The sequence below is a fragment of the Ovis aries genome, chromosome 2 (genome assembly GCF_016772045.2).
Source record: "Ovis aries strain OAR_USU_Benz2616 breed Rambouillet chromosome 2, ARS-UI_Ramb_v3.0, whole genome shotgun sequence".
NCBI lineage: Eukaryota > Metazoa > Chordata > Mammalia > Artiodactyla > Bovidae > Ovis > Ovis aries.
Genome location: NC_056055.1, coordinates 229,832,591 through 229,856,824, shown reverse-complemented (window position 1 = coordinate 229,856,824; position 24,234 = coordinate 229,832,591). Strand labels below are relative to the sequence as shown.

At 41.6% G+C, this 24,234-nt stretch overlaps 3 protein-coding genes across 3 annotated transcripts; 1 reads left to right on the top strand and 2 right to left on the bottom strand.

Annotated features, from left to right (window-relative positions):
- Positions 1-5,254: 5,254 nt before the first annotated feature.
- LOC132659344 (small cysteine and glycine repeat-containing protein 7-like) lies at positions 5,255-16,882 on the bottom strand. The gene has a single exon (XM_060411350.1). The coding sequence runs from the start codon at positions 13,924-13,926 to the stop codon at positions 13,609-13,611; it is 318 nt and encodes a 105-aa protein (XP_060267333.1). The 5' UTR covers positions 13,927-16,882; the 3' UTR covers positions 5,255-13,608.
- On the top strand, positions 16,859-17,444 carry LOC132659343 (small cysteine and glycine repeat-containing protein 7-like). Its single transcript, XM_060411349.1, has one exon. The coding sequence runs from the start codon at positions 16,923-16,925 to the stop codon at positions 17,244-17,246; it is 324 nt and encodes a 107-aa protein (XP_060267332.1). The 5' UTR covers positions 16,859-16,922; the 3' UTR covers positions 17,247-17,444.
- Positions 17,445-22,645: 5,201 nt separating this feature from the next.
- On the bottom strand, positions 22,646-23,501 carry LOC114113161 (small cysteine and glycine repeat-containing protein 9-like). The gene has a single exon (XM_027964860.2). It carries the CDS (start codon positions 23,354-23,356, stop codon positions 23,045-23,047), a length of 312 nt encoding a protein of 103 aa, XP_027820661.1. The 5' UTR covers positions 23,357-23,501; the 3' UTR covers positions 22,646-23,044.
- Positions 23,502-24,234: the final 733 nt, after the last annotated feature.

The following is a 24,234-nucleotide window of genomic DNA, read 5'->3' as shown; positions in this document are numbered from 1 at the left end:
GACACAAAGAAAGACCATGAGAAAATCCTTGAGGAGATAGTTGAAAACTTCCTAAAATGGGAAGGAAATAATCACCCAAGTCCAAGAAACCCAGAGAGTCCCAAATAGGATAAACCCAAGGCGAAACACCCCAAGACACATAATCAAATTAACAAAGATCAAACACAAAGAACAAATATTAAAAGCAGCAAGGGAAAACAACAAATAACACACAAGGGATTCCCATAAGGATAACAGCTGATCTGTCAATAGAAACTCTTCAGGCCAGGAGGGAATGGCAAGACATACTTAAAGTGATGAAAGACAATAACCTACAGCCCAGATTACTGTACCCAGCAAGGATCTCATTCAAATACGAAGGAGAAATCAAAGCTTTACAGACAAGCAAAGCTGAGAATTCAGCACCACCAAACCAGCTCTCCAACAAATTCTAAAGGATATCCTCTAGACAGGAAACACGAAAGGGTGTATAAACCCGAACCCAAAACAATAAAGTAAATGACAACGGGATCATACTTATCAATAATTACCTTAAACGTAAATGGGTTGAACGCCCCAACCAAAAGACAAAGACTGAATGGATACAAAACAAGACCCTCTATATGCTGCTTACAAGAGACCCACCTCAAAACAAGGGACACATACAGACTGAAAGTGAAGGGCTGGAAAAGATATACCACGCGAATAGAGACCAAAAGAAAGCAGGAGTGGCAATACCATATCCGATAAAATAGACTTTAAAACAAAGGCTGTGAAAAGAGACAAAGAAGGCCACTACATAATGATCAAAGGAACAATCCAAGAAGATATAACAATTATAAATATATGCACCCAATATAGGAGCACCACAATATGTAAGACAAATGCTAACAAGTATGAAAGGGAAATCAATAACACAATAGTGGAGACTTTAATACCCCACTCACACCTATGGACAGATCAACTAAACAGAAAATTAACAAAGAAACGCAAACTTTAAATGATACATTAGATCAGTTAGACCTAATTGATATCTATAGGACATTTACCCCAAAACAATGAATTTCACCTTTTTCAAGTGCTCATGGAACCTTCTCCAGGATAGATCACATCCTGGGCCATAAATCTAAACTTGATAAATTCAAGAAAATCGAAATCATTCCAAGCATCTTTCTGACCATAATGCATTAAGATTAGATCTCAATTATAGGAGAAAACTATTAAAATTCCAACATATGGAGGTTGAACAACACACTTCTGAATAACCAACAAATCACAGAAGAAATCAAAAAGAAATCAAAATATGCATAGAAACTAATGAAATGAAAACACAACAACCCCAAACCTGTGGGACACTATAAAGCAGTGCTAAGAGGAAAGTTCATAGCAATACAGGCATACCTCAAGAAACAAGAAAAGTCAATAAATAACCTAACTCTACAACTAAAGCAACTAGAAAGGAAGAGTTGGAGAACCCCAGAGTTAGTAGAAGGAAAATCTTAAAAATTAGGGCAGAAATAAATGCAAAGAAACAAAAGAGACCATAGCAAAATCAACAAAGCCAAAAGCTGGTTCTTTGAAAGGATAAATAAAATTGACAAACCATTAGCCAGACTCATCAAGAAGCAAGAGAAAATCAAATCAATAAAATTAGAAATGAAATGGAGAGATCACAACAGACAACACAGAAATACAAAGGATCATAAGAGACTACTATCAGCAGTTGTATGCCAATAAAATGGACAACGTGGAAGAAATGGACAAATTCTTAGAAAATACAATTTCCAAAACTGAACCAGGAAGAAATAGAAAATCTTAACAGACCCATCACAAGCACGGAAATTGATAGGTAATCAGAAATCTTCCAGCAAACAAAAGCCCAGGTCCAGATGGCTTCACAGCTGAATTCTACCAAAATTTCGAGAAGAGCTAACACCTATCCTCAAACTCTTCCAGAAATTGCAGAGGAAGGTAAACTTCCAAACTCATTCTATGAGGCCACCATCACCCTAATACCAAAACCTGACAAAGATGTCACAAAAGGAAAACTACAGGCCAATATCTCTGATGAACATAGATGCAAAATTCTCAACAAAATTCTAGCAATCAGAATCCAACACATTAAAAGATCATACACCATGACCAAGTGGGCTTTATCCCAGGGATGCAAGGATTCTTCAATATCCGCAAATCAATCAATGTAATTCACCACATTAACAAATTGAAAATAAAACCATATGATTATCTCAATAGATGCAGAGAAGGCCTTTGACAAAATTCAACATCCATTTATGATAAAACTCAGAAAGCAGGAATAGAAGGAACATACCTCAACATAATAAAGCTATCTATGACAAACCCACAGCAAACATTATCCTCAATGGTGAAAATTGAGCATTTCCTAAAGTCAGGAACAAGACAAGGGTGTCCACTTTCACCGCTACTATTCAACATAGTTCTGGAAGTTTTGGCCAGCAATCAGAGCAGAAAAAATAAAAGGAATCCAAATTGGAAAAGAAGAAGTAAACTCTCACTGTTTGCAGATGACATGATCCTCATGGAAAACCCTAAAGACTCCACCAGAAATTACTAGAGCTCATCAATGAATATAGTAAAGTTGCAGGATATAAAATCAACACAGAAATCCCTTGCATTCCTATACACGAATAATGAGAAAGTAGAAAAGAAATTAAGGAAACAATTCCATTCACCATTGCAACGAAAAGAATAAAATACTTAGAATATATCTACCTAAAGAAACTAAAGACCTGTATATAGAAACTATAAAACACTGATGAAAGAAATCAAAGAGGACACTAATGGAGAAATATACCATGTTCATGGATCGGAAGAATCAATATAGTGAAATGAGTATACTACCCAAAGCAATTTACAAATTCAATGCAATCCCTATCAAGCTACCAGCCACATTTTCACAGAACTAGAACAAATAATTTCAAGATTTGTATGGAAATACAAAACCTCGAATAGCCAAAGCAATCTTGAGAAAGAAGAATGGAACTGAGGAATCAACTTGCCTGACTTCAGGCTCTACTACAAAGCCACAGTCATCAAGACAGTATGGTACTGGCACAAAGACAGACATAGATCAATGGAACAAAATAGAAAGCCCAGAGATAAATCCACGCATATGGACACCTTATCTTTGACAAAGGAGGCAGAATATACAATGGAGTAAAGACAATCTCTTTAACAAGTGGTGCTGGGAAAACTGGTCAACCACTTGTAAAAGAATGAAACTAGATCACTTTCTAACACCGCACAAAAATAAACTCAAAATGGATTAAAGATCTAAATGTAAGACCAGAAACTATAAAACTCCTAGAGGAGAACATAGGCAAACACTCTCAGACATAAATCACAGCAGGATCCTCTATGATCCACCTCAGAATGCTGGAAATAAAAGCAAAAATAAACAAATGGGATCTAATTAAAATTAAAAAGCTTCTGCACAACAAAGGAAAATATAAGCAAGGTGAAAGACAGCCTTCTGAATGGGAGAAATAGCAAATGAAGCAACTGACAAACAACTAATCTCAAAAATATACAAGCAACTTATGCAGCTCAATTCCAGAAAATAAACGACCCAATCAAAAAATGGGCCAGAACTAAATAGACATTTCCAAAGAAGACATACGGATGGCTAACAAACACATGAAAGATGCTCAACATCACTCATTAGAGAAATGCAAATCAAACCACAATGAGGTACCACACCAGTCAGAATGGCTGCGATCCAAAATCTGCAAGCAATAAATGCTGGAGGGTGTGGAAAGGAACCTCCTACACTGTTGGTGGAATGCAAACTAGTACAGCCACTATGGAGAACGGTGGAGATTCCTTAAAATTGCAAATAGAACTACCTTATGACCCAGCAATCCCACTTCTGGGCATACACCGAGGAAACCAGAATTGAAAGACATGTACCCCAATGTTCATCGCACTGTTTATAATAGCCAGGACATGGAAACAACCTAGATGTCCATCAGCAGATGAATGGATAAAGCTGTGGTACATATACAATGGAGTATTACTCAGCCGTTAAAAGAATTCATTTGAATCAGTTCTGATGAGATGGATGAAACTGGAGCGATTATACAGAGTGAAGTCAGCCAGAAAACACCAATACAGTATACTAACACATATATGGAATTTAGGAAGATGGCAATGACGACCCTGTATGCAAGACAGGAAGAGACACAGATGTATAACGGACTTTTGGACTCAGAGGGAGAGGTGGGATGATTTGGAATGACATTCTAACATGTATACTATCATGTGAATTGAATCGCCAGTCTATGTCTGACGCAGGATGCAGCATGCTTGGGGCTGGTGCATGGGGATGACCAGAAAGTTATGGGGAGGGAGGTGGGGTTCATGTTTTGGGAATGCATGTAAGAATTAAAGATTTTTAAATTTAAAAATAAAAAAATTAAAAAATTTAAAAAAAAAAAGAAACTGTCAACAAAAGCCTGGGCTTCTGAGCAAAGCAATACCATTTACCGCTCTGTATTTAAAAGCCCACATATGTGCTCTTTCAAAACTCTTCTGCTTGTACCATATGAGATTTCAGGTCGTTTTTAATCTCAGCATGGAACCCTGCTCTCTAGTATTGGAGGTCATGTCTTCATTGCTTTGCTGACCCAGACCATCCTGACGTGCCGTGGTTGATAATCAGGGACCTGAGCTTCCAGCCAACATTCAGGTAAGCGCATTGCTTCTGTGTCCACACTGACACAGAAGCATATCTTTTAAAATACATATTTTTTTAAAAATCAGATTTATTGAGGGACTTCCCTGACTGTCCAGGGGTTAAGACACCAACGTTCCAACACAGGAGGTGTGGGTTCTATCCCTGGTCAGAGAACTAAGATTTCACATGCCACGTGGAAAGGCCAAAAAAATTTTTTAAAGAAAAAAAGAATACTCTAGATGAGGGGGTAGCAGTCAGCAAGTTTGTCCATTTGAATAAAATTCAGACTTAAAAAAGAAAATGTCCTAGAAATGCAATCACATATTATACAACCTTTTGTTTCTGGCGTCTTTCATGTCTCATAGTATCTTCAGATGGAATAATTCTGTACTGAGAAATAGAAATATAATGTACTTAAGATGCATTCTGTTTTTTAAGAATCTTTTCATTAAACAGATGAACTTTTTATTCAACAAGTGAAAGAATTAGAAAAATAGAGCCATAAAGTCACGCCAGTTTAAGTGGATCTCATTACTTATTGAGTTTTTTCCTGGTTACTTGTTTTTCCTTTTACTTGTTTCCATTACTTACACAGGTTTTTCCTTGTTTTGGTTAAAGTTCATTCTTATTAAAGCTTAGTTCACAAACTCTGTAAACCTACCCAATCTCATTAACAAAATGGTTAGTCTTACATATCTCTATAAATATTTACTTCAAAACATTTAGTATATTGAGCCACTTTGAAAACAAAAGATAAAATCAATTCATAAAGCACAATTAAATAAAATAACATCAGAATATTTTTTTAATTTATTTTAATCCCCTACATATTTAATAGAAGGAAGGATATCTTTATTTAGTAAATATTAAAAGGTTCATAAGGACTCAATAATATTTGAGATAATAAAGCAAGCAGTTTTTACTTTCTAAAATGATTTTGAATTCCCAATTTATTATCTGGCTGGAAATTTGCTCCCCTATTTTTCAGAAATTATTCAGTGTGTGATGGAGAGAATACAAGCTTGAAATGAGAAAAACAGATTTGAATCTTTGAATCTTCAAGCTTGTTAGAAAGTTTTAAAAGCTCCTCATTGTGGAAAATTTCAAAGACATTTTAATAGAATCGACAACATGGTGAAACCTCACCCAACTTTAATCATTATCATTTTGTGGCCAATCTTGTTTCATCTGTTCTCCCCACCCAGTTCCTCATCTTTTTAATGTCTCAGTTTTCTCATCAAGAAAATGAAAAATGTAACATCTACTTCATGAAGTTTTGCAGTCAAAATGTCAGCCTTTAAATACATGATTCCTGGCCCACAATGTACTCAATATATGGTGCTTTTTCTCTGTGTTCCTAACTGAATAAATATTCATATTAGTCACACTGCTAGAATGCACTTACTTTTTCTAAGGTCTTTTATACTAATTATCTCCAGATATTTCCTTTATTTTTCACAAACCCATTGTGTCTTAATTTGAAATGAATGCATCCCTATGACTGAAGTAGGCAAAATAGAACTTGAGATGGAAATTAACCCATCAATCTCTCTATCCTCCTTCTGCTGCTATTTTGCATAACTCGATTGAAATGCCTGCTTTGTTAGCAAATGATGGTGCCCTTTCTGAGGAGTTCATGCAGGCATGAGAGACTTAGAAAAAAATTAAATTGGGTGGAAAAAGTCAGGGTTCACCTTGTTTCTCCTGATAATTCAAGATTTTTAATCTTTTAAACTTCTCAACTAAGGGAAATATAGATTTTTAGAAACATCTCCAAAATCTTTCTTTGTATTCCTGTAATATATTTTCCTCTAGTTTCTGTTAACATCCTCAATGCTAGAACAACTTTCATTGAGATCCTTTCCTTAAAAGTTACTTTAAAACTCAGCTCCCAAAGGAAGGACTTTACCCAGGTGCCAGAGCAGAGTAAGCAAAAAAAAACCCACACACACTCCAAAGGCATAACAGAAAACAAATCTTATTTCAATAAAATATTTCCCTAAACAAAAATGTGTTATTGCAAGCTCCTGGTTTTGAAAAGCAAAGTTCTTCAAAATTGATTTTTGGTAGGAATCTAATTAAATGTACTTGAATTAAACTTCTAAGTGACAAGACTATTGAGATACATTGATTAATAACTCCCCAATCTCCATCATAAACATTCATTTATCATCGATTATACACTTATGATATCCCATGAGCTCTTCAATGTAATGCCATTTTAAAAGATTGAAGCAAAAAAAACAGAAAATACCATGTCAGCATTTTCACATGACACAGAGATTCATCAAATAGAAGATTACATTGAAACATCCTAAAGTAATTCTTCTATTTTCTCAGCATTTCTCAAACCATTATCACAACATAAGCCATTTATGAATTTCACAATTTAGAAAAGCTATGCATAGCTTACAAAGAGATTTCAAACACATCTTTGAAGATTAATGAAAGGCTAGGGGTGAGGAAGGTCCATGAGAAAAGCTAAAAAAAATCCTTTTACCTCATCTAGAAAAAGCTGAGAAGTAATTCAACATCTTTAAATATACAGCCAGTTAGGCAAGCAGTGCCACTATAAACTAGCTTTAATGAAAGCATAAGAATATATTGTTGTATACAGATGATATAATTTTCTGGAGGAATCTTGTTTTTTAAAAAATAGATGAAATTTCTAAGTCTAAAATATGGGCTGGGGGCAAGTGTTGTTGGAGAGGGAATAATCACACAACCTCTCAATAAAGGTTAATTTCTTAAAATAACTCTTTACTTAGGCAAATGAAGTAATAACACTTCACTAATATTGCACCAAACACCCAGCTATTGACAGACTGGCTGCCTGTTACCATCTCTCTCACACAAACACACACACACACAAGTACACACACACACACTATTCTACCCTCCACCTTGCAAAGATACCCCTCTGAGTGGGAAACAGATTGGGTGAACACTCGTTTCTTCTTGATCAAGGGAGTTGACAGTAAAAACATCCTTCCATATATGAATCTCATTGCCTTCATGGTCCTCTGCCCTGGATGGTCCGGAGACTTGAGCTACAAAAAAGCAACTGTGTAGTTTTAGAAAATTATTTTTTTCCTCCTACCTCCTTTGGTTCACAGCTGAGTCTCTGCAACAAAAGACAGATTAACAAGAGAAAAGCATACAAATTTATTTGCCATAAGTTTTATGTGACACCAGAGCCTTCATAAGGAAATGAAGACCCAGAGAAAAGTTAAACCTGTGTGCCTTTATCTTAGGTTTGATGAAGAGCTGAGAGTCATGGAAAAATGTGATAAGACAGAAGGGATATGAGCTAAGAGTAGTAAACCGAGGGGAACTTAGCAAGGCCTGGGCACTTGCATTCCTCTCTGTCTCTTGGAGGTAAGGAGTCTCCTTTCCCGTGAGTGGCTGGAGGGCGTCTCTCATGTGACTGTCTAACGACCTGCTCCAGGGGAAAGTCAGTCTTCCTGCGTGTGCAATCTCTCCAATTTCTATTAAAAAAATATTTCGCATGTCAAGATGCCATATTTGGGAGTAGCATGTCCTGAACCCCGTCACCACCAAGTCTGGAGAGTACAGATGAAAAAGAAAAGGGGAAGACCAGTGGTGCAGAATGGGCCCTTGATGTCAGGAAAACCACAGCTGCTGTGCTGCCCTGCCTCCCTGTCCTCACTGGGAAATGCAAGGTGATCTCTTCTATCCATCCTGGCAGGAAGCCATTGTACTCAGCTACGCTGGGACCAGCCAGATGGATCCTGATTATACTCTCCATTAGGTTATCTAGCTCGGGTAACTGGTGCTTTCGTCTACCCTAAATTAAATAAAAATTAGAATCATGAAAATGGCTTTTTAGTTGTAACCTCCAAGGGCTTAGTAAAGGAAAGGTCACTGTAAACAGAGAGATTATCTCACAGAAAGTAGAGCAGCAATGCTGTTATTTTAAGTGCATGAAACAAGGATGTGTTCAAATTTGGGGCAGCCTCACATACACCAAAACTGAAAATTTTCAGATGTGTTTAAAGCACATAATATTTGCAAAAGTGTTTTCACCTCATACCCATTCATTCAAACCTGTGATATATGCAGTTGCTCAGCCTCAGGCTTCACTACTTCATATGATATTTTGGGGTCAACTCAAAGTATAGCCGAAGTTGAAAGCCAGATTTTAAATATCAAACAAAATGACAATATATATGGATTTTTAATAAGTTTGGCTCCTGATCATTAGGACAATTTTTTTCTTATCTTTCTGTTCTCATGGAGATGGCCTCATTGCAGTTATTCAGGGGAATAGGATTGAAGGATTGAACTTGAAGAAGGATAAGAGAATTTAAACAAATTTCAACAAGTGCTTTTTTAAAAAGCCTTTAAAAAAAATGTTAAAATAAGAAAGGCTTATTTCCATTAAGGCAATGATAGACTAGATATCAGAAAAATCCTTACACTACAAAACACCTAAAACTTGTGGATATAATTTTAACTTTTTAAAATAAAAATCTGAATTGGTGATAAGTAAGAAAAATTCTCAGAGGCCAAAGCAAGACAGGAAACCAGATAAGGAAGCACTGAGTCTGTCATGTGCTCAAGGCATCTGCTGATTCAGTGATGTGGAATTTGTGTTTCAGAGGCATCCCCAAAAGACTGCACCTTCAGTAAGTGGTGAAATAGAATAAAATGGAGTTGGGGGGAACCTAACAGAAAAGATTAATTTGGATACAGGTGAAGGAATTTACTCCAGGAATTTGTCTTCATAACCTAGAACTCCTAATTTTGGAGCCCAATTCCTACAACCTAATTTTTTTTGTTTTTAAAAGCTGAGAATTCAGTGTAAATTGGTGCTCAGCGGCAATGGCCCTATGTACATATATGTATTAAAAGCAAATACTCTCAGGAAGTGTCCATCAAAACAAGAATCAAAAATTGCCACAGATAAAATTCTACCAGATGAGTTTATGATAAAAAATCCAAAATCACATAAGGATATAAAATATCATAGGCAAGTCAACTGAAATAACAAACAGCATAATCAGACCCACAAAGATTTTAGAGTAATTATCAGCATTAAAATATAAAATGGTATGTAGTATGTTTTTACACAGAAGGAAATAATAGCAAAAGAGAGAAATATGATTCATAAAAAAATGATCATGAAACAAAGGAGGAAATATAATTAATCAGAATTTAAAACTTAATAAACCTGTTAAGAGAAGTATCAGTTCAGTTCAGTTCAGTTCAGTCGCTCAGTTGTGTCCGACTCTGCAACTCCATGAATCGCAGTATGCCAGGCCTCCCTGTCCATCACCAACTCCTGGAGTTCACTCAGACTCACGTCCATTGAGTCAGTGATGCCATCCAGCCATCTCATCCTGGGTTGTCCCCTTCTCCTCCTGCCCCCAATACCTCCCAGCATCAGAGTCTTTTCCAACGAGTCAACTCTTCGCATGAGGTGGCCAAAGTACTGGAGTTTCAGCTTCAGCATCATTCCCTCCAAAGAAATCCCAGGGCTGATCTCCTTCAGAATGGACTGGTTGGATCTCCTTGCAGTCCAAGGGACTCTCCAGAGTCTTCTCCAACACCACAGTTCAAAAGCATCAATTCTTTGGCACTCAGCCTTCTTCACAGTCCAACTCTCACATCCATACATGACCACAGGAAAAACCATAGCCTTGACTAGACGGACCTTAGTCGGCAAAGTAATGTCCCTGCTTTTGAATATGCTATCTAGGTTGGTCATAGACACATATAAAAGAAAATTATAGAACTGGAAAAATATCACTTAGAATGTAGCACTTTTTTATGAGAGATAAAAACGGAAGAATTAACACACACGGAGATTAAAGTTTGAATGTTTAACAAATCTCTCTTTGGAGTTCCTAATAGAGGTGATAGAGTGAGGAAGATTTTAAAATTACTGAAGAGTTTTTCAGAAGTGATTAAAGTTATATATTCTCATGCCTTTGATTACTTCTGAGAGTAATCAGAAGTAGTTACTTTGAGGAAGCCCCCAAAATCACACACACAAAAAAAATAAGTGAAAACAGATTCATGTCTAAGCACACTGATATGTGTGCAGAAAAGCAAGGGAAAGACAAGCAGAGAAATGAGAACTTCCACTACAAAGAAATGACAATCAGACTGACAGTTGATTTCTCTGTGGCACATAATGGAAGCCAGAAAAACAATGGCTTTGAAGTGTTAGAGAAAATAATTGCCAGCCTTCAATTATATGCAAGGAGAAACTACATTTCAAAAATGAGGGGGAAATAAAGACATATTCAGACAAACAGAAATGGAGTGACTGTACTATCATCAACAGAACTTTTCTTGAAAGCAACTTCTAAAGGATGCCATTGAGGAAGAAGGCAAATTATCACAAAAGGAAGGCAATCCCAAAAGAAGGAATGCAAAAAAGGAGGTTAACAAAAGAAACACTGACTCTGTTTTTCTAAAGAGGACAAAATATTGAACAACAATATATCAGTCAAAGAATGTTCCAAAATTAAAGATTTTTGTATTGTTCTGAAGGAGGGCAAAAACTACACTGACTAGACACTGCTAGGATCGCATGCAAGCAGGGAGCTGGCAAGCAGTCCATGTGGCAGGGAGGCATTTGCTTATCAGCATCATTGTTTGAAATTGCTGATTCATGGCAATAATAAAATGTAGACAGAGTTTTAAGTAGTTTTATTATTGCTTTTAAATTCTCTGCGGGCTTCCCTGGTGGCTCAGAGGTTAAAGCGTCTGCCCACAATGCGGGAAGCCTGGGTTTGATCCCTGGGTCGGGAAGATCCCCTGGAGAAGGAAATGGCAACCCACTCCAGTACTCTTGTCTGGAGAATCCCATGGACAGAGGAGCTTGGTGGGCTACAGTTCAGTTCAGTCGCTCAGTTGTCTCCGACTCTTTGCGACCCCATGGACTGCAGCATACCAGGCCTCCCATCCATCACCAACTCCCAGAGTTTACTCAAACTCATGTCCATTGAGTTGGTGATGCCATCCAGCCATTTCATCCTCTGTCATCCCCTTCTCCTCCTGCCTTCAATCTTTCCCAGAATCAAAGTCTTTTCAAATAAGTCAGTTCTTCGCATCAGGTGGCCAAAATATTGGAGTTTCAGCTTCAGCATCAGTCCTTCCAATGAATATTCAAGACTGATTTCCTTTAGGAAGGACTGGTTGGATCTCCTTGCAGTCCAAGGGACTCTCAAGAGTCTTCTCCAACACCACAGTTCAAAAGCATCAAAATCAGTGTCTCTGGTGAACAGCAGTTTAGAAGTCATAGCTCCAGGCAACAAAGAGCAGTAGATTATTTTTTAAGATCCAAGAGGACCCACCCTGGCACTTAACCTCAAAAGTGAGCATGACTCTGGTCTCCCATATCAAGTGAGATATATTGGCTATACGATCACATCCCCACTCTCCATTTAGTTACTGACAGGCCCAGAACCCAACACATGCAACCTCGTATTCTGCATTTCCATTCTGAGTCTCTTCCACAGAGATATTTGATTTTGAGCCCAGCTTTACTGTTAACTTGTTTTATTTTTCTGTTATGCACACTGGATTTTTTCCACTTTTTTGAACATAGAAGTTGGATCAAAGTGAAAAGACTGAGCTATTATGATCCAGATCTCCTCAGCCTCCCATCTCTACTGCTAATAAAACAGCAAAATCTCAACAACTGGCAAAAGTTGTAGAAAATAATCAGACATGATCGGGCACATTCAGGTTGATATGGCTGTAGACCACAGAAAATAATCAGAAAAAGAAAAAAGAAAAGGAAAAGCAGGTAAAAGGACACGGGAGAGAAAGAAGGGAATAGAAAAGGGAAGGGGGAAGAAAGCAGTTACCCTGTTACTTTTAATGAAATTTAACCAGTGGAAGAAAAGACTTCCTCTTGGAAAAATACATTGAAATCTTCCTTTCCCCATGATGTCCTTTCATTCTTCCTTTCCTTCATTTCATTTATTACTTTTGCTAAAGATAATTGAGAAGATAGAGGTATTGGGAGAGTTTGTGGCAATTTAATGTGTTTTATTTTTAAATATTTCAGTGTGTTTTTATTGAATGTTGCAGTGTACTGAAAAAAATTGAAAAAAGAAAGCATCACACCCAAAGAACAGGAAGAGGCTAAGAAAAAGACTGAATATATCAGTAACAGAAACCCATCAAAAGCTCAGATAGTCTTATTCCAGCCACTGAATTCTGTATTTGGGTCCTGAAGAGAGTGGCCATGCTTGGCTTTCAGAGAGGCTGCTATGTTGTGTAGCATCAATAAAACAAAGGAGTCAACACACTGGGGTGTAAGGGAGGGAGGGGTCACGGAAGCAAAGTGACGTTTCACTGGGACGAGAGGTTGGTCCCGCAGACCTGGCAGAGCTTCTTATATGGCCTTTGCTTGTGATGCTGCCACTGCAGGGGAGTTAAAAGCTTTGTTCAAGATAAAGTCTCTGAAGTTTCAGAACAGACAAACCAGGATTCAAAATACAATGAAAACAAAAAGACTGCTTTCTTATGGGTATCTAGTTTTTATTTTATTAGGAAATTTGGACAATATTATGGGATAACTAAGAACAAGAAAGGGAAAAAAGAAAACCATGCCTGCAGGCAGGGAAAAGTAGATCAAGGAAGGAGCTGAATGGTGGTATTCAGCTGGATGTATTCACATCCATCAAACCAAACATTAGGAATCAAGATTTCGTTCAGCTGAGTTTACTGATGTGCACAATCACTCAGGTGCTGGGCTGCAAAGAATTTTTCCGTTAGATGTTTAGTTGGGAAAATTTCCAGATGGAGGGATTTGTGGTACCAAAGAAAGCCAGGAAGAGGGTCCAGGACCGTAGAGTAGAGGAAAAATGGGTGAGAAGGAGGGAAGTCTTACTAACAGAATGGGTACCAGCAGCACCCGAAGAGCAGCCCGCCTAGTGGCAGCACTGCTTCTGGCAGCTGCACTTCTGCTGGCAGCAGCAGCTCTTCTGCTGGCAACAGCCCTTCCCACACGAGTGGCAGCTGCAGGTGCGGCGGTGGCAGCAGACCACGGGGACGCTGCAGCAGCCCCCACAGCAGCCGCAGCAGCAGGGGCAGCAGCTGCTGCAGCAGCCCACCCGGTAGCATCTGCAGCTGTTGCAGCTGTTGGAGCTGCCACAGCCACCACCACAGCCACTGCCACAGCCACGGCCACAGCCACCACTGCAGCCACCACCGCAGCCACCACAACTTCCACAACCACAGCAGCCCATGGTGTCAGTAGAGAGGACTCAGGAGAGGTGAGGAGGGAGACTCAGGAGGGCAGGGAGGTCTGATGCCGCCTTCTGCTGGCGAGGCCCTTATATACCATCTTGGGAGACGGGGGAGGGAGTGACCCAGGACTCATGACCAGTGGTCACTTCCTCCTTGCTCCCATTGCAGCTTCCAAATAGGGTTGTCTAGGCTTCTTCCTTGTTCACATTCTTACGGACTACATTTAACCCAACACATTTGCTAATTTTAGCTTTCCTCTTTAAAGTCATTTTAGAAACAAGCCAAGAGGTGCCAACCTGTTGGAGTGGATCTTTGCAGAAGCACAGTTGAGTCTAAGATTCTGAATTAAGAAGGCCCTGGATTGCTACGAGCTCCCGTTCTGTTTCTCCTGAATGGTTTTCTCTCCAAAGAATCAGTTGAAATCACCCTGCTTTCACAGAAATTTTGAGAGGCAGGCAAGTCAACATGAATGCCCACACTGAACAAGCCATTCTCTTTCAGAAATTTCCCCTTTGTTAGTACTGTGTACTTTCTGCCTCATTACATTGGCCATTTTAGTTCTTATGAAGCTATATGGTCACAGCTCTATTTCCAAAAATTGCTTTTGAATAAAATTAACTTCTTTCCTTTTTATAACCTCAAAAGTTGTCTCCTAGAAGCCTTGATCCATGCTCTCCTCTCTCATTATACACTATCTCCCTGAATGCTCATGTCCACACCCATGGTTTCCATTTCCCCATGTATATGCCTGGATTTGATCCTCAGATGCTCACATCCAGCTTGGAATCTTCTTTAGATTCCACGCTTAGCCAACTTGCAGTCCACCTTCTCCCTGCAGGCATCTCAGAGGCACCTCCAGTGTCACTTGTCCCAGACTCAATTCATAATCTTCCCTGACTCCCCTTCCCCCCAAAATGTAAATTTCTCCACAGTTCCTTACCCATCAAGTTGGCAATCTGTTTTAAAAAAACCCTTTGTCACTTCTCTGGTGGTCCAGTGGTTGAGAGTCTGCCTGCCAATGCAAGAGACGTGGGTTTGATCCCTAGCCTGGGAAGATCCCACAAGCCCCAGGGTGACTAAACCCGTGAGCCACAGCTACTGAGCCCAAGTGCCCTAGAGCCTGTGTTCCACAGCAAGAGAATCCACTGCAATGAGAAGCCTGAGCACCACAAAGAAGACAGTCCCTGCTTGTTGCAACTACAGAAACCCTGTGCACAGCAACAGAGACCCAGCACAGTCATAAAGAAATAACTAAATGAAATTTTTAAAGTCGTCTTTGAATCTTTCCTTTCTCTCAGCCCATATCTAGTCTTTCACAAAATTCAGTTTATTTTTGCCCCTTTAAAAGCTCTCACATCTGTTCACCTATCTCTGTCTGCTCCACTGCCCCCCTCACCCCTGATGAAGCACCCCCTGAGCAGCTGAAATGCTCTTCAGTCCACATACAGAAACAGTCTGTGCTCATTGATAACACCACCTATCAGCCCTGGGCCCACAGCATTTCCTTTCACTCAGATTCCTGAAGAACAGTCTCACCAAATTGACAACATGGATTCTGAGCAGCAAGCCTGTTGCCAGAGAAGCTCCAGGAGACAGTCAGCCAGCAAACATGCCCACCAAGGTCTCTGGACTCAGTGATGGCGAGAGATGATGAAAAGGCCGCCGGCACTCTCGTTTTTCCTTCCTTATATTTTTACAGCCTCCGTGTTGGTCCCCAGCGCTCACATCCCACCAAGATCCACGGCTACATGCTTCACCTCATTGCCACAGACTCCATTCTTCCCCTACTTCTCTGGCCTCTGTACCTGTACTCCTCGGGTATCCGCCCTGCTCTCAGAATCACCTAAGTCAGCTACTTAGCACAGGGATGCTTCTCTCAGACATCAACTGATGTCATACCATCAAAGACAAAATCAGTCCCTCACCCAAAGCTACACTATCAGTATGCAAACTCTTCAGAGGATCTGTTGGGCTGGCCAAAAAGTTTGTTTGGGTTTTTTCATGAGAGGTACAGAAAACCAAAATGAACTTTTGGCCAACCCAATATTTCTGTTTTTAAAAGAATCATTACAGTCTGGCTGTGAGAAGACAACTCACAGTCAGTTCAGTTCAGTTCAGTTCAGCTCAGTCGCTCAATCGTATCTGACTCTTTGCGACCCCATGAATTGCAGCACTCCAGGCCTCCCTGTCCATCACCAACTCCGGAGTTCACTCAAACTCACGTCCATCAAGTCAGTGATGCCGTGTAGCCATCTCATCCTCTGTCATCCCCTTCTCCTCCTGCCCCCAATCCCTGCCAGCATCAGAGTCTTTTCCAATGAGTCAACTCTTCACATGAGGTGGCCAAAGTGGTACACTTCAAATGAAGAGGTGGAGAATGAAAATTTCTAGCCTCAGCAGTTCCCACTGGTCACGAAGCCTGATCACAACATCTGGCCTTGTTTGGAATTTGTGGCCATTTCCACATCCCCAGCTTCTAATGTCACTATATTGCAAACTCTTTGAGGTGAGGGATTGTACCTTAAGCTTCACTGTCCCGACCCCCTTGGAAGCTCACAGATCACCTGGCCTGGGGGCTGTCCAATGGCAGGTGTGGGCCGTAGACAACCCCACCCAGCGCTCACACTCATAGTGATAATCCCTTGGTATTGCAGGATGATAGAGAAGTCTGCCCATTCCTGTTGACAGCCAGGTTCTCAGCATGCTTCCCTGGAACATGTAAGCCTTTTCAAATTGCATTGGAATATAGTTTTATGAAAGAAAAAAACATTGAAAATTGGGTAAAGACAAAGATATCTAAAAGGGAAGTAAATAAGAGATGATGCAGTCTTCCATGTAAATCCAGACAAATAGCAACAAGGAAGTGGTCATGTGTCTTCCTCTCCTGTCCCCAGAGCTGGTATATAAGGCTCCCCTCCAGCAGAAGCTGACATTCGACCTCCCTCACCTCCTGAGACTCCCTCCTCACCTCTCCTGAGTCCTCTCTACTGACACCATGGGCTGCTGTGGTTGTGGAAGTTGTGGTGGCTGTGGCGGTGGCTGCGGTGGTGGCTGCGGCAGTGGCTGTGGCGGTGGCTGCGGTGGTGGCTGTGGCAGCTGCAACAGCTGCAACAGCTGCAACAGCTGCAGATGCTACCGGGTGGGCTGCTGCAGCAGCTGCTGCCCCTGCTGCTGTGGCTGCTGTGGGGGCTGCTGCAGCGTCCCCGTGGTCTGCTGCCACCGCCGCACCTGCAGCTGCCACTCGTGTGGGAAGGGCTGTTGCCAGCAGAAGAGCTGCTGCCAGCAGAAGTGCAGCTGCCAGAAGCAGTGCTGCCACTAGGCTGCCAGTCTGGCCTCTGGGAAGGTGCTGCAGGGAGCCATGTTCTAGGTAAGATTCCCCGTCTCTTTCTGTCTGCTCCTCTTCGACTTTTAAGTCACAAGCATGACTGGATCCTTATCATCAGTCCATGGAAATCTCACATTTCTGGAGTTTCTGTTTTCCTGCCTGCATTTAATAAACACCAGCCAAAATAATAAATCTTCTGCTTCAGTCTTCTCTGTTTTGTGTGTGGGATGTGTGTGTGTGTGTGTGTGTGTGTGTGTGCATTCATTCGCTTGGTCATGTCTGACTCCTTGCAACCCCATGGACTGTAGCTGCCAGGCTCCTCTGTCCATGGGATTTGTCAGGCAAAAGTACTGGAGTGGGTTGCCATTTCCTACTCCAGGGGATCTTCCCAACTCAGGGATAAAACCTGGGTCTCCTGCATTGGCAGATGGATTTGCCACCTGAGAAGCCCCCTTCTCTGTCAATTACTGTTTGAATCATGTTCTCAACAAAACCGAGTCAGGATAGCTGATGTTCCACATTCTCGAAATGCCTCTAACTTTGTGTTTATTTGTGCCCTGTTTTCACCATTGCATTGACATCTCTGTATAAACAAAGCAACTGTTGTCTTAATAAATTGCTTTAGTGTTAGTTGTGGCTTCCCTGGCGGCTCAGAGGGTAAAGATTCTGTCTGCAATACAGGAGACCTGGATTTGCATTAGAGCAAGACCCATCTCTTTTCTCTTTCAAGTCTCTCAACAGTCTATCAGGAGAACTGTGTTTTGATCCCAGTAGACAAGGCAGATGTTATATAAGTAAAGGGAGTAATGAATCAAAAACTAGATCCATTTTTTGTCATAGAGGTAGTTAGGGAATGAGTACTCTGTGTGGGTTTATAAAGAGGCAAAGGATTAGGGCACATCCTCCGTGTTAGCACTTCAATGTAGTACACCAGACTCTCCCCAAATCTCTCCCTGGATAGAGTCTTAGCAGAAGAAGTCTTAGGGCATCAGTCAATATTTGTACAGGTCCTGCGTGGTCGTTGGGTCACTCAGGAGCACGGCCACCTTCGGCTCATGTTTATGATGATCACTCTTCGTCTCCTCATAGAGTTTCCTTCTCCTGCATGTTTATCTTAATTGTCATGCCTCATTACTGAGAAGAAAATGGCCACCCACTCCAGTATTCTTGCCTGGGAAATCCCATGGACAGAGGAGTCTGGCAGGCTACACTCCATGGGGCCTCAAGGAGTTGGACATGACTTAGCAACTAAACAATAACAACAGCAACAACTTCAGAAAGCAACATAAATGGAGGTGTTGGGTCCCACATGTTCCATTGCCACCAGCTCTACAGTTCACATGTGCTTTCCAATGAGGTATCTCCCTCACTGAGCATCCACATCCTCCAGCTCAGACCTCCCAGGGCCAGACCACAGAGTTCAGCTCTAGCCAAGACCAGCACCATGGGTGTCTGAGACCAGCCTCTGAAAACAAGATCGGCCCTCAGTTATAATGTGAGACTGTGAGCACTGGAATCCAAACAATCAAAAAGGGCAACTTTCAAGCACCCCATTCCCCGAAGAGTCCATATACATGATAAAACGTGTCCCCAAACACCCCTTCCATCAATTACTCTCCCATATCTTTCCTTGGCCCTTTTCTGTGGACTCCAGCTGTTCAATCTATCATGGTGGGTTGGGGGTTCCCAGCTGGCTTGGACAGGAGAGTCAAGCCTGAGGGAAGCCAAGCACCTAGGAAATGTCTCCCAGAAGGACATTCTGGCAACAACCCCACAAGCTTCACTTGGGGCATTTTCTTGTCCCTCTACACAGAGCCTGACACAGGCAGATGTTTAAACAGGCTGAACTGACCCAATGGAACGAAATAACCAAAGGAGACATGAGTGAAGTAACCATGTCAGGTGAGACTTCCAAAGGAGGTCTTCCTTCCCAGCTCCCTGAAATTCAGAAGACAGCATTTGCAAGAGCATGTGTCTCCCCCAATTCTAAGTTGATGAGGTAGGTTTTGGCAGCCATCTGACTCTGTTTTTGTGTTTTTTCCCACCTCCAAGAGCCCTGATCCTCTGCTGCTCTCTGGTTAGCCACCTCCCCTTAGTTAATCTCAGCCTCAAGGATTTATCCCCTGGAACCTCGACCCTGACTTGTCATTCTGGTCCCACACTCCACCCTTAGAACCACAATCATCACATGGCTATTCCCAGCTAGGAGGGAGTGGTCAAGAGAGAAGCCCCATCCCCACCTTTTCCTCACTGGGGATCCTTGGGGCAGTTTTCCCACAAAGAAAGGTTGAGCAGACAAATCCTGGAGATAAGGCCACTCCTCCCATGGAAGACAGAACCCTTTTTAGGCTGTTGGTCCCTTGTCCCTCTCATTAGACAGGTACATTTGTTTTCAGTCAATGTAAATAAAAGACATGAAGCTGTCAGGATGAAAGAGATGTCACATTCATCATTGACACTGATTTGTGAGGAAGGGACCCAGGTGGCCAGTCAACCACTGACAGTTACTGAATGTTTATTTACCAGGCATGGATCTGGGTCTTACGGGGGGATACCATGAAGACACCATTCCTTCAGTTAGATAGGTGGCAGTTTGATATAGAAAAGAAGATATGTGTAAATCTATAAAGGCTATGGAGAAACAAAAAGCAAAGCAAATATAGGTCACAAGCAAAATCACAAGAATGAAGGACATGTGATATGACATCTCTAGGCTGTGTTGCTCTTTTGTTATGAGTTGAACTATGTCCCCCACTCATGCTCAAATCAACATGTTGAAATTGAAGTGCTAACCCTTTGTACCTCCGAACCTGACTATATGTAGAGATAGAATATTTAAGGAGGTAATTAAGTTAAAAGAAGATCATTAAAGTGGGTCCTAAACAAATACAGGGGGTGCCCTTCTAAGAAGAGGAAGTAAGGACACAGACATGCCCAGAGGCTGCAGAAGAAATTTAACCTGCTGACATCCGGATGTTGGACTTGCAGCCGAGGAACTTGAATTTGATCTTGGACTTGCAGCCTCCATAACTGTGAGAAAACAAACTCCTGTTTGAGCCACCCAGTTTGTCCTACTTTGCTAGGGCAGCCCTTGCAAACAAATCTACTCTCTCGGTAATGCGTGATGAGTATCAACCACACGTGTTTCTGTGAGTGTTGAGCTGTAGGCCTAAAGAGATGCTGTGACTTGGATGAACCTGTGTAATGAATCATTCTTGATGTTTAAATGAAAGAAACACGCTGCTGTTGTATCCATGATGTGGTCCAGGTGTGCAGCCTGGTTCCTGGCTTTCCTTGACATGCTCTCTCCCTCCTTCTGAACATGGTCCCCACTAATTCCCATCACATGAAACCGCCATGAACAGACTCTCTGCATGGACAGGGTGGGGAGAGGGTGTGATGGGGCTTGGAGAGTGTAGGAGGAGCACTCTGATTTCACACATTCTACACCATAACTCAATTGGTAAATAGTTTGCTTTCTGGAATCCTATTGAAAATTTGGATCTTCACTAGGTTATCCGAATAATTGGCATAGACAGTCTGTGTGCCTTACTGTGGGAAGCGGATAAGCAGGGCCTACAGGAATTTGCAAATTAAGTGCAAATATCAGATTGAAAAATGAAAAGATTTGCTGAGCTCGACTGAGCTACAGAAAATATTCTCTTTCTTACATTGTGACTCATCACTTTCTTCTCAGTACTTGATCCACCTGAGAAACTCATGCTTGTAGCAAAGGAATGAGGAAACTCATGCAAAAACAATGATGCTGACCACCCCATCTAGGGACAACAGCCTCTGCCACTCTCTGGCTCTTGTCCAAACTGGACCACATGCGATGGAGAAAACATACACTGAAAAGGTCACATGGAACAAGAAGCCACACAGTTCAGTGCAATGAACCTGTTCTGTGTGTTTGTAAGAATGGTCTTCCTACCTCTGATGGAAACACCTACAAGGCCAGGCATCACACTTAGCCTTGGATTATAATTATTTATGTGTACATTCACCCCCGCAAACATTCCAAGGCAGAGTCTGCTCCATCTTTGAACTGGCATCATCTCTTTAGACCTATCTTTATACCTAGGAGCCTTTCCATGAACATTTGTCAACAGAAAGCAAACTCTTCTGAAATATTCAAATCCTTCTAAATACTGTCAAGGTTTGAATTATAAAATATCACTTGCATTTCAACTTGCGTCTTCAAAGTGAATGATGATTATCGAGGATTAACTAAGGTCTAGTTTCCTCTAGGAATGAGAGGGTAGATCTTACCCATATAATGATTTTTCAAGAGGAAAAGACTTCCAACAGTCTGGCAAAGGGACACAGATTAGATGACTGCTCAAAGTCCCAATAGGCTTAAGAGTCTAAGGAATGGAAATAAATACACAAAAGCATAAATTATATCTTAAGCTATTAAGATCTGATATAAATTAGAAAGAAACCCTAAGTCTTAACAATAAACCCCAAATGAGGGTAAATTATTTGGTTGGTCAAAAAGTTTGTTTGTGTTTTTCGTACAATCTTACTTTTTGGGCAACCCAATAACATAAACAGAAAAGCAAGCAGCAGTTACTTCAAAAGAACCAGTGGGGCGTAAGGCTGGTGCAAGAGAACTAACAAAACATAAATACCACATCCACCAATGCCAACTCATTTAGCACAACCTGATGGTACTGATTTTTGTAGTTGTTTGGTTTGTTTTAGTCATTAAGTCATGACCCACTCCTTGCAACTCCATGGACTATAGCCAGCCAGGCTCCTCTGTCCATGGGATTTCCCAGGCAAGAATACTGGAGTGGGCTGCCATTTCCTTCTCCAAGGGATTTATTCCCAACCCAGGGATCGAACCTGTGGCCCTGCAGTGGCAGCCATATTCTTTACCACTGAGCCACCAGGGGACGCTAAACTAATAATAGCAAAATTCTAACTATACACTGCTGCCTGAATTTATATGAGGAAAAAAATGAAAGGGCCTACACTGCAGAGGTGGAACTCTGCCCTCCAAACAAAGAGTAAATGGCCCCAGTGGATGGAAATCTTAATCTATGTAGTCATCCATATTTTGGTAGTAGATGTATTTATGAAAACTTTGTTTAAACTGGTTCTTTGTGAATAGTACAGGACTTTTAATAAACTAGGGAAACATCCATCTGTAAACAAAACTGTTACCTCAAAACTGAATTCAAATTGTGAACAAAGCCACACTTTCAAGTATGTTTGTTCTGCTTGTGTTGAAGCTGGAGTTCAAAGACAGTGGAGACAGAAATACTGTTCTCATGGCCCTTCCTGGCTCCACTGTCTCTGCCCCTCCACCAAGAGACTTTTAAGAGATTGAGATCTTCTAGGAGGTGAAATATGATTAAACCAAAACAAAAGCAAAGAGAAACTTCTACATGATAAATTGAATTATTTTATTAGGAAATTTAGAAAACAGTTGTTGATAAACAGGAATACATGATCGAAAAGGTACAGAGATAAAAGCACATAACTGAGAACTAAATGTGCACCTAAAGGATTTTGGGAATTGTGATCCTATTTGACGGAGCTCAGTGGTGTCGACTCTTCTTTAGGAGTCAGGTTGTACTTGGGCTTTTATTTTGGATGTTTGCTAATTGATTGGGAACTTTTCAGAGAGAGAAACTGAAAATACGCAAAGCAGAAGAGATAGGAATCCAAATCCAGGAGCAAAGTTGCAGCCCAGAAAGGTAAATCCTAGAATCCCAGGGGACGCCAGGTAGGGCAGGTGAACAGGCGAGACAGACATCCAGAACAGATACTGAGCTGGTCACCTAGTGGTAGCATTGCTTCTGGCAGCTGCACTTCTGCTGGCAGCAGCATTTCTGCTGGCAACAGCCCTTCCCACCCCCGCAGCCACACGAGTGGCAGCTGCAGGTGCGGCGGTGGCAGCAGACCACGGGGACGCTGCAGCAGCCCCCACAGCAGCCGCAGCAGCAGGGACAGCAGCTGCTGCAACAGCCGACCCGGTAGCATCTGCAGCTGTTGCAGCTGTTGCAGCTGCCACAGCCACCACCGCAGCCACCGCAGCCACCGCCGCAGCCACCACTGCAGCCACCACAACTTCCACAACCACAGCAGCCCATGGTGTCGGTAGAGGGGACTCTGAGTAGAGGGGAGAGGTGAGGAGGGGGACTCAGGAGGTAAAGAAGGTCTGATGCCTGCCTCCACCAAGGGCCCCTTAAATACCATCTCTGGGGAGAGAAGTGACCTAAGCCTCGAGGTCACTTCCCTGTTGTTGATGCAGATACCCACAGTGGAATCTCCCATGGCCTTGTGCACTTCCTTAGTGGATCCTTCTCACTTAAAAAACTTGCTAAATTTAGCTTTCGCTTATCTTTTTAAAGCCATCTTTAAAAATAGAACAGGAAACAACTATTAACCCCATTTTCTCTTTCAGATCAGTTCAGTTCAGTTCAGTCGCTCAGTTGTGTCCGACTCTTTGCGAGCCCATGAATCGCAGCACGCCAGGCCTCCCTGTCCATCACCAACTCCCGGGGTTCACTCAGACTCGCGTCCCTCGAGTCAGTGATGCCATCCAGCCATCTCATCCTCTGTCGTCCCCTTCTCCTGCCCCCAATCCCGGAGTTGTAAAGGTCTGAACGGACCAGAATTCTCTTGGCTGCTTTTACATCTCTCAGCCCTGTCAGCCCAGGACAGAGATTGTTCATTCCCGATTACCAGGTTGGGAAAACATTGTTTTAGGGGAACATTTTGAACTTGAAAGGGAAATGGGATCCCCGGTCACATTATTTCATCCTGGGACGATTCTTCATCCTCTAACGCAGATTAGGACTCTGATTCAGAAGAGAATGGTCCTGTGTTATCAGGGGTTACTCCAGGGCATGCTTTCAGTTGTGTCAGATGATAGAAGCACATCCTAAGAACATTCCCAAGTCACCTGCCAAATTTAAGGACACTTCTGCTATCATCAGCCTGTTCAAAGAGGACAAGCAGCAACAGA

What these genes read in the sequence shown, in the direction of transcription:
- LOC132659344 (XM_060411350.1), bottom strand. Translation starts at nt 13,926, where the DNA reads ATGGGCTGCTGTGGTTGTGGAAGTTGTGGTGGCTGCGGTGGTGGCTGC.
- LOC114113161 (XM_027964860.2), bottom strand. Translation starts at nt 23,356, where the DNA reads ATGGGCTGCTGTGGTTGTGGAAGTTGTGGTGGCTGCAGTGGTGGCTGC.
- LOC132659343 (XM_060411349.1), top strand. Translation starts at nt 16,923, where the DNA reads ATGGGCTGCTGTGGTTGTGGAAGTTGTGGTGGCTGTGGCGGTGGCTGC.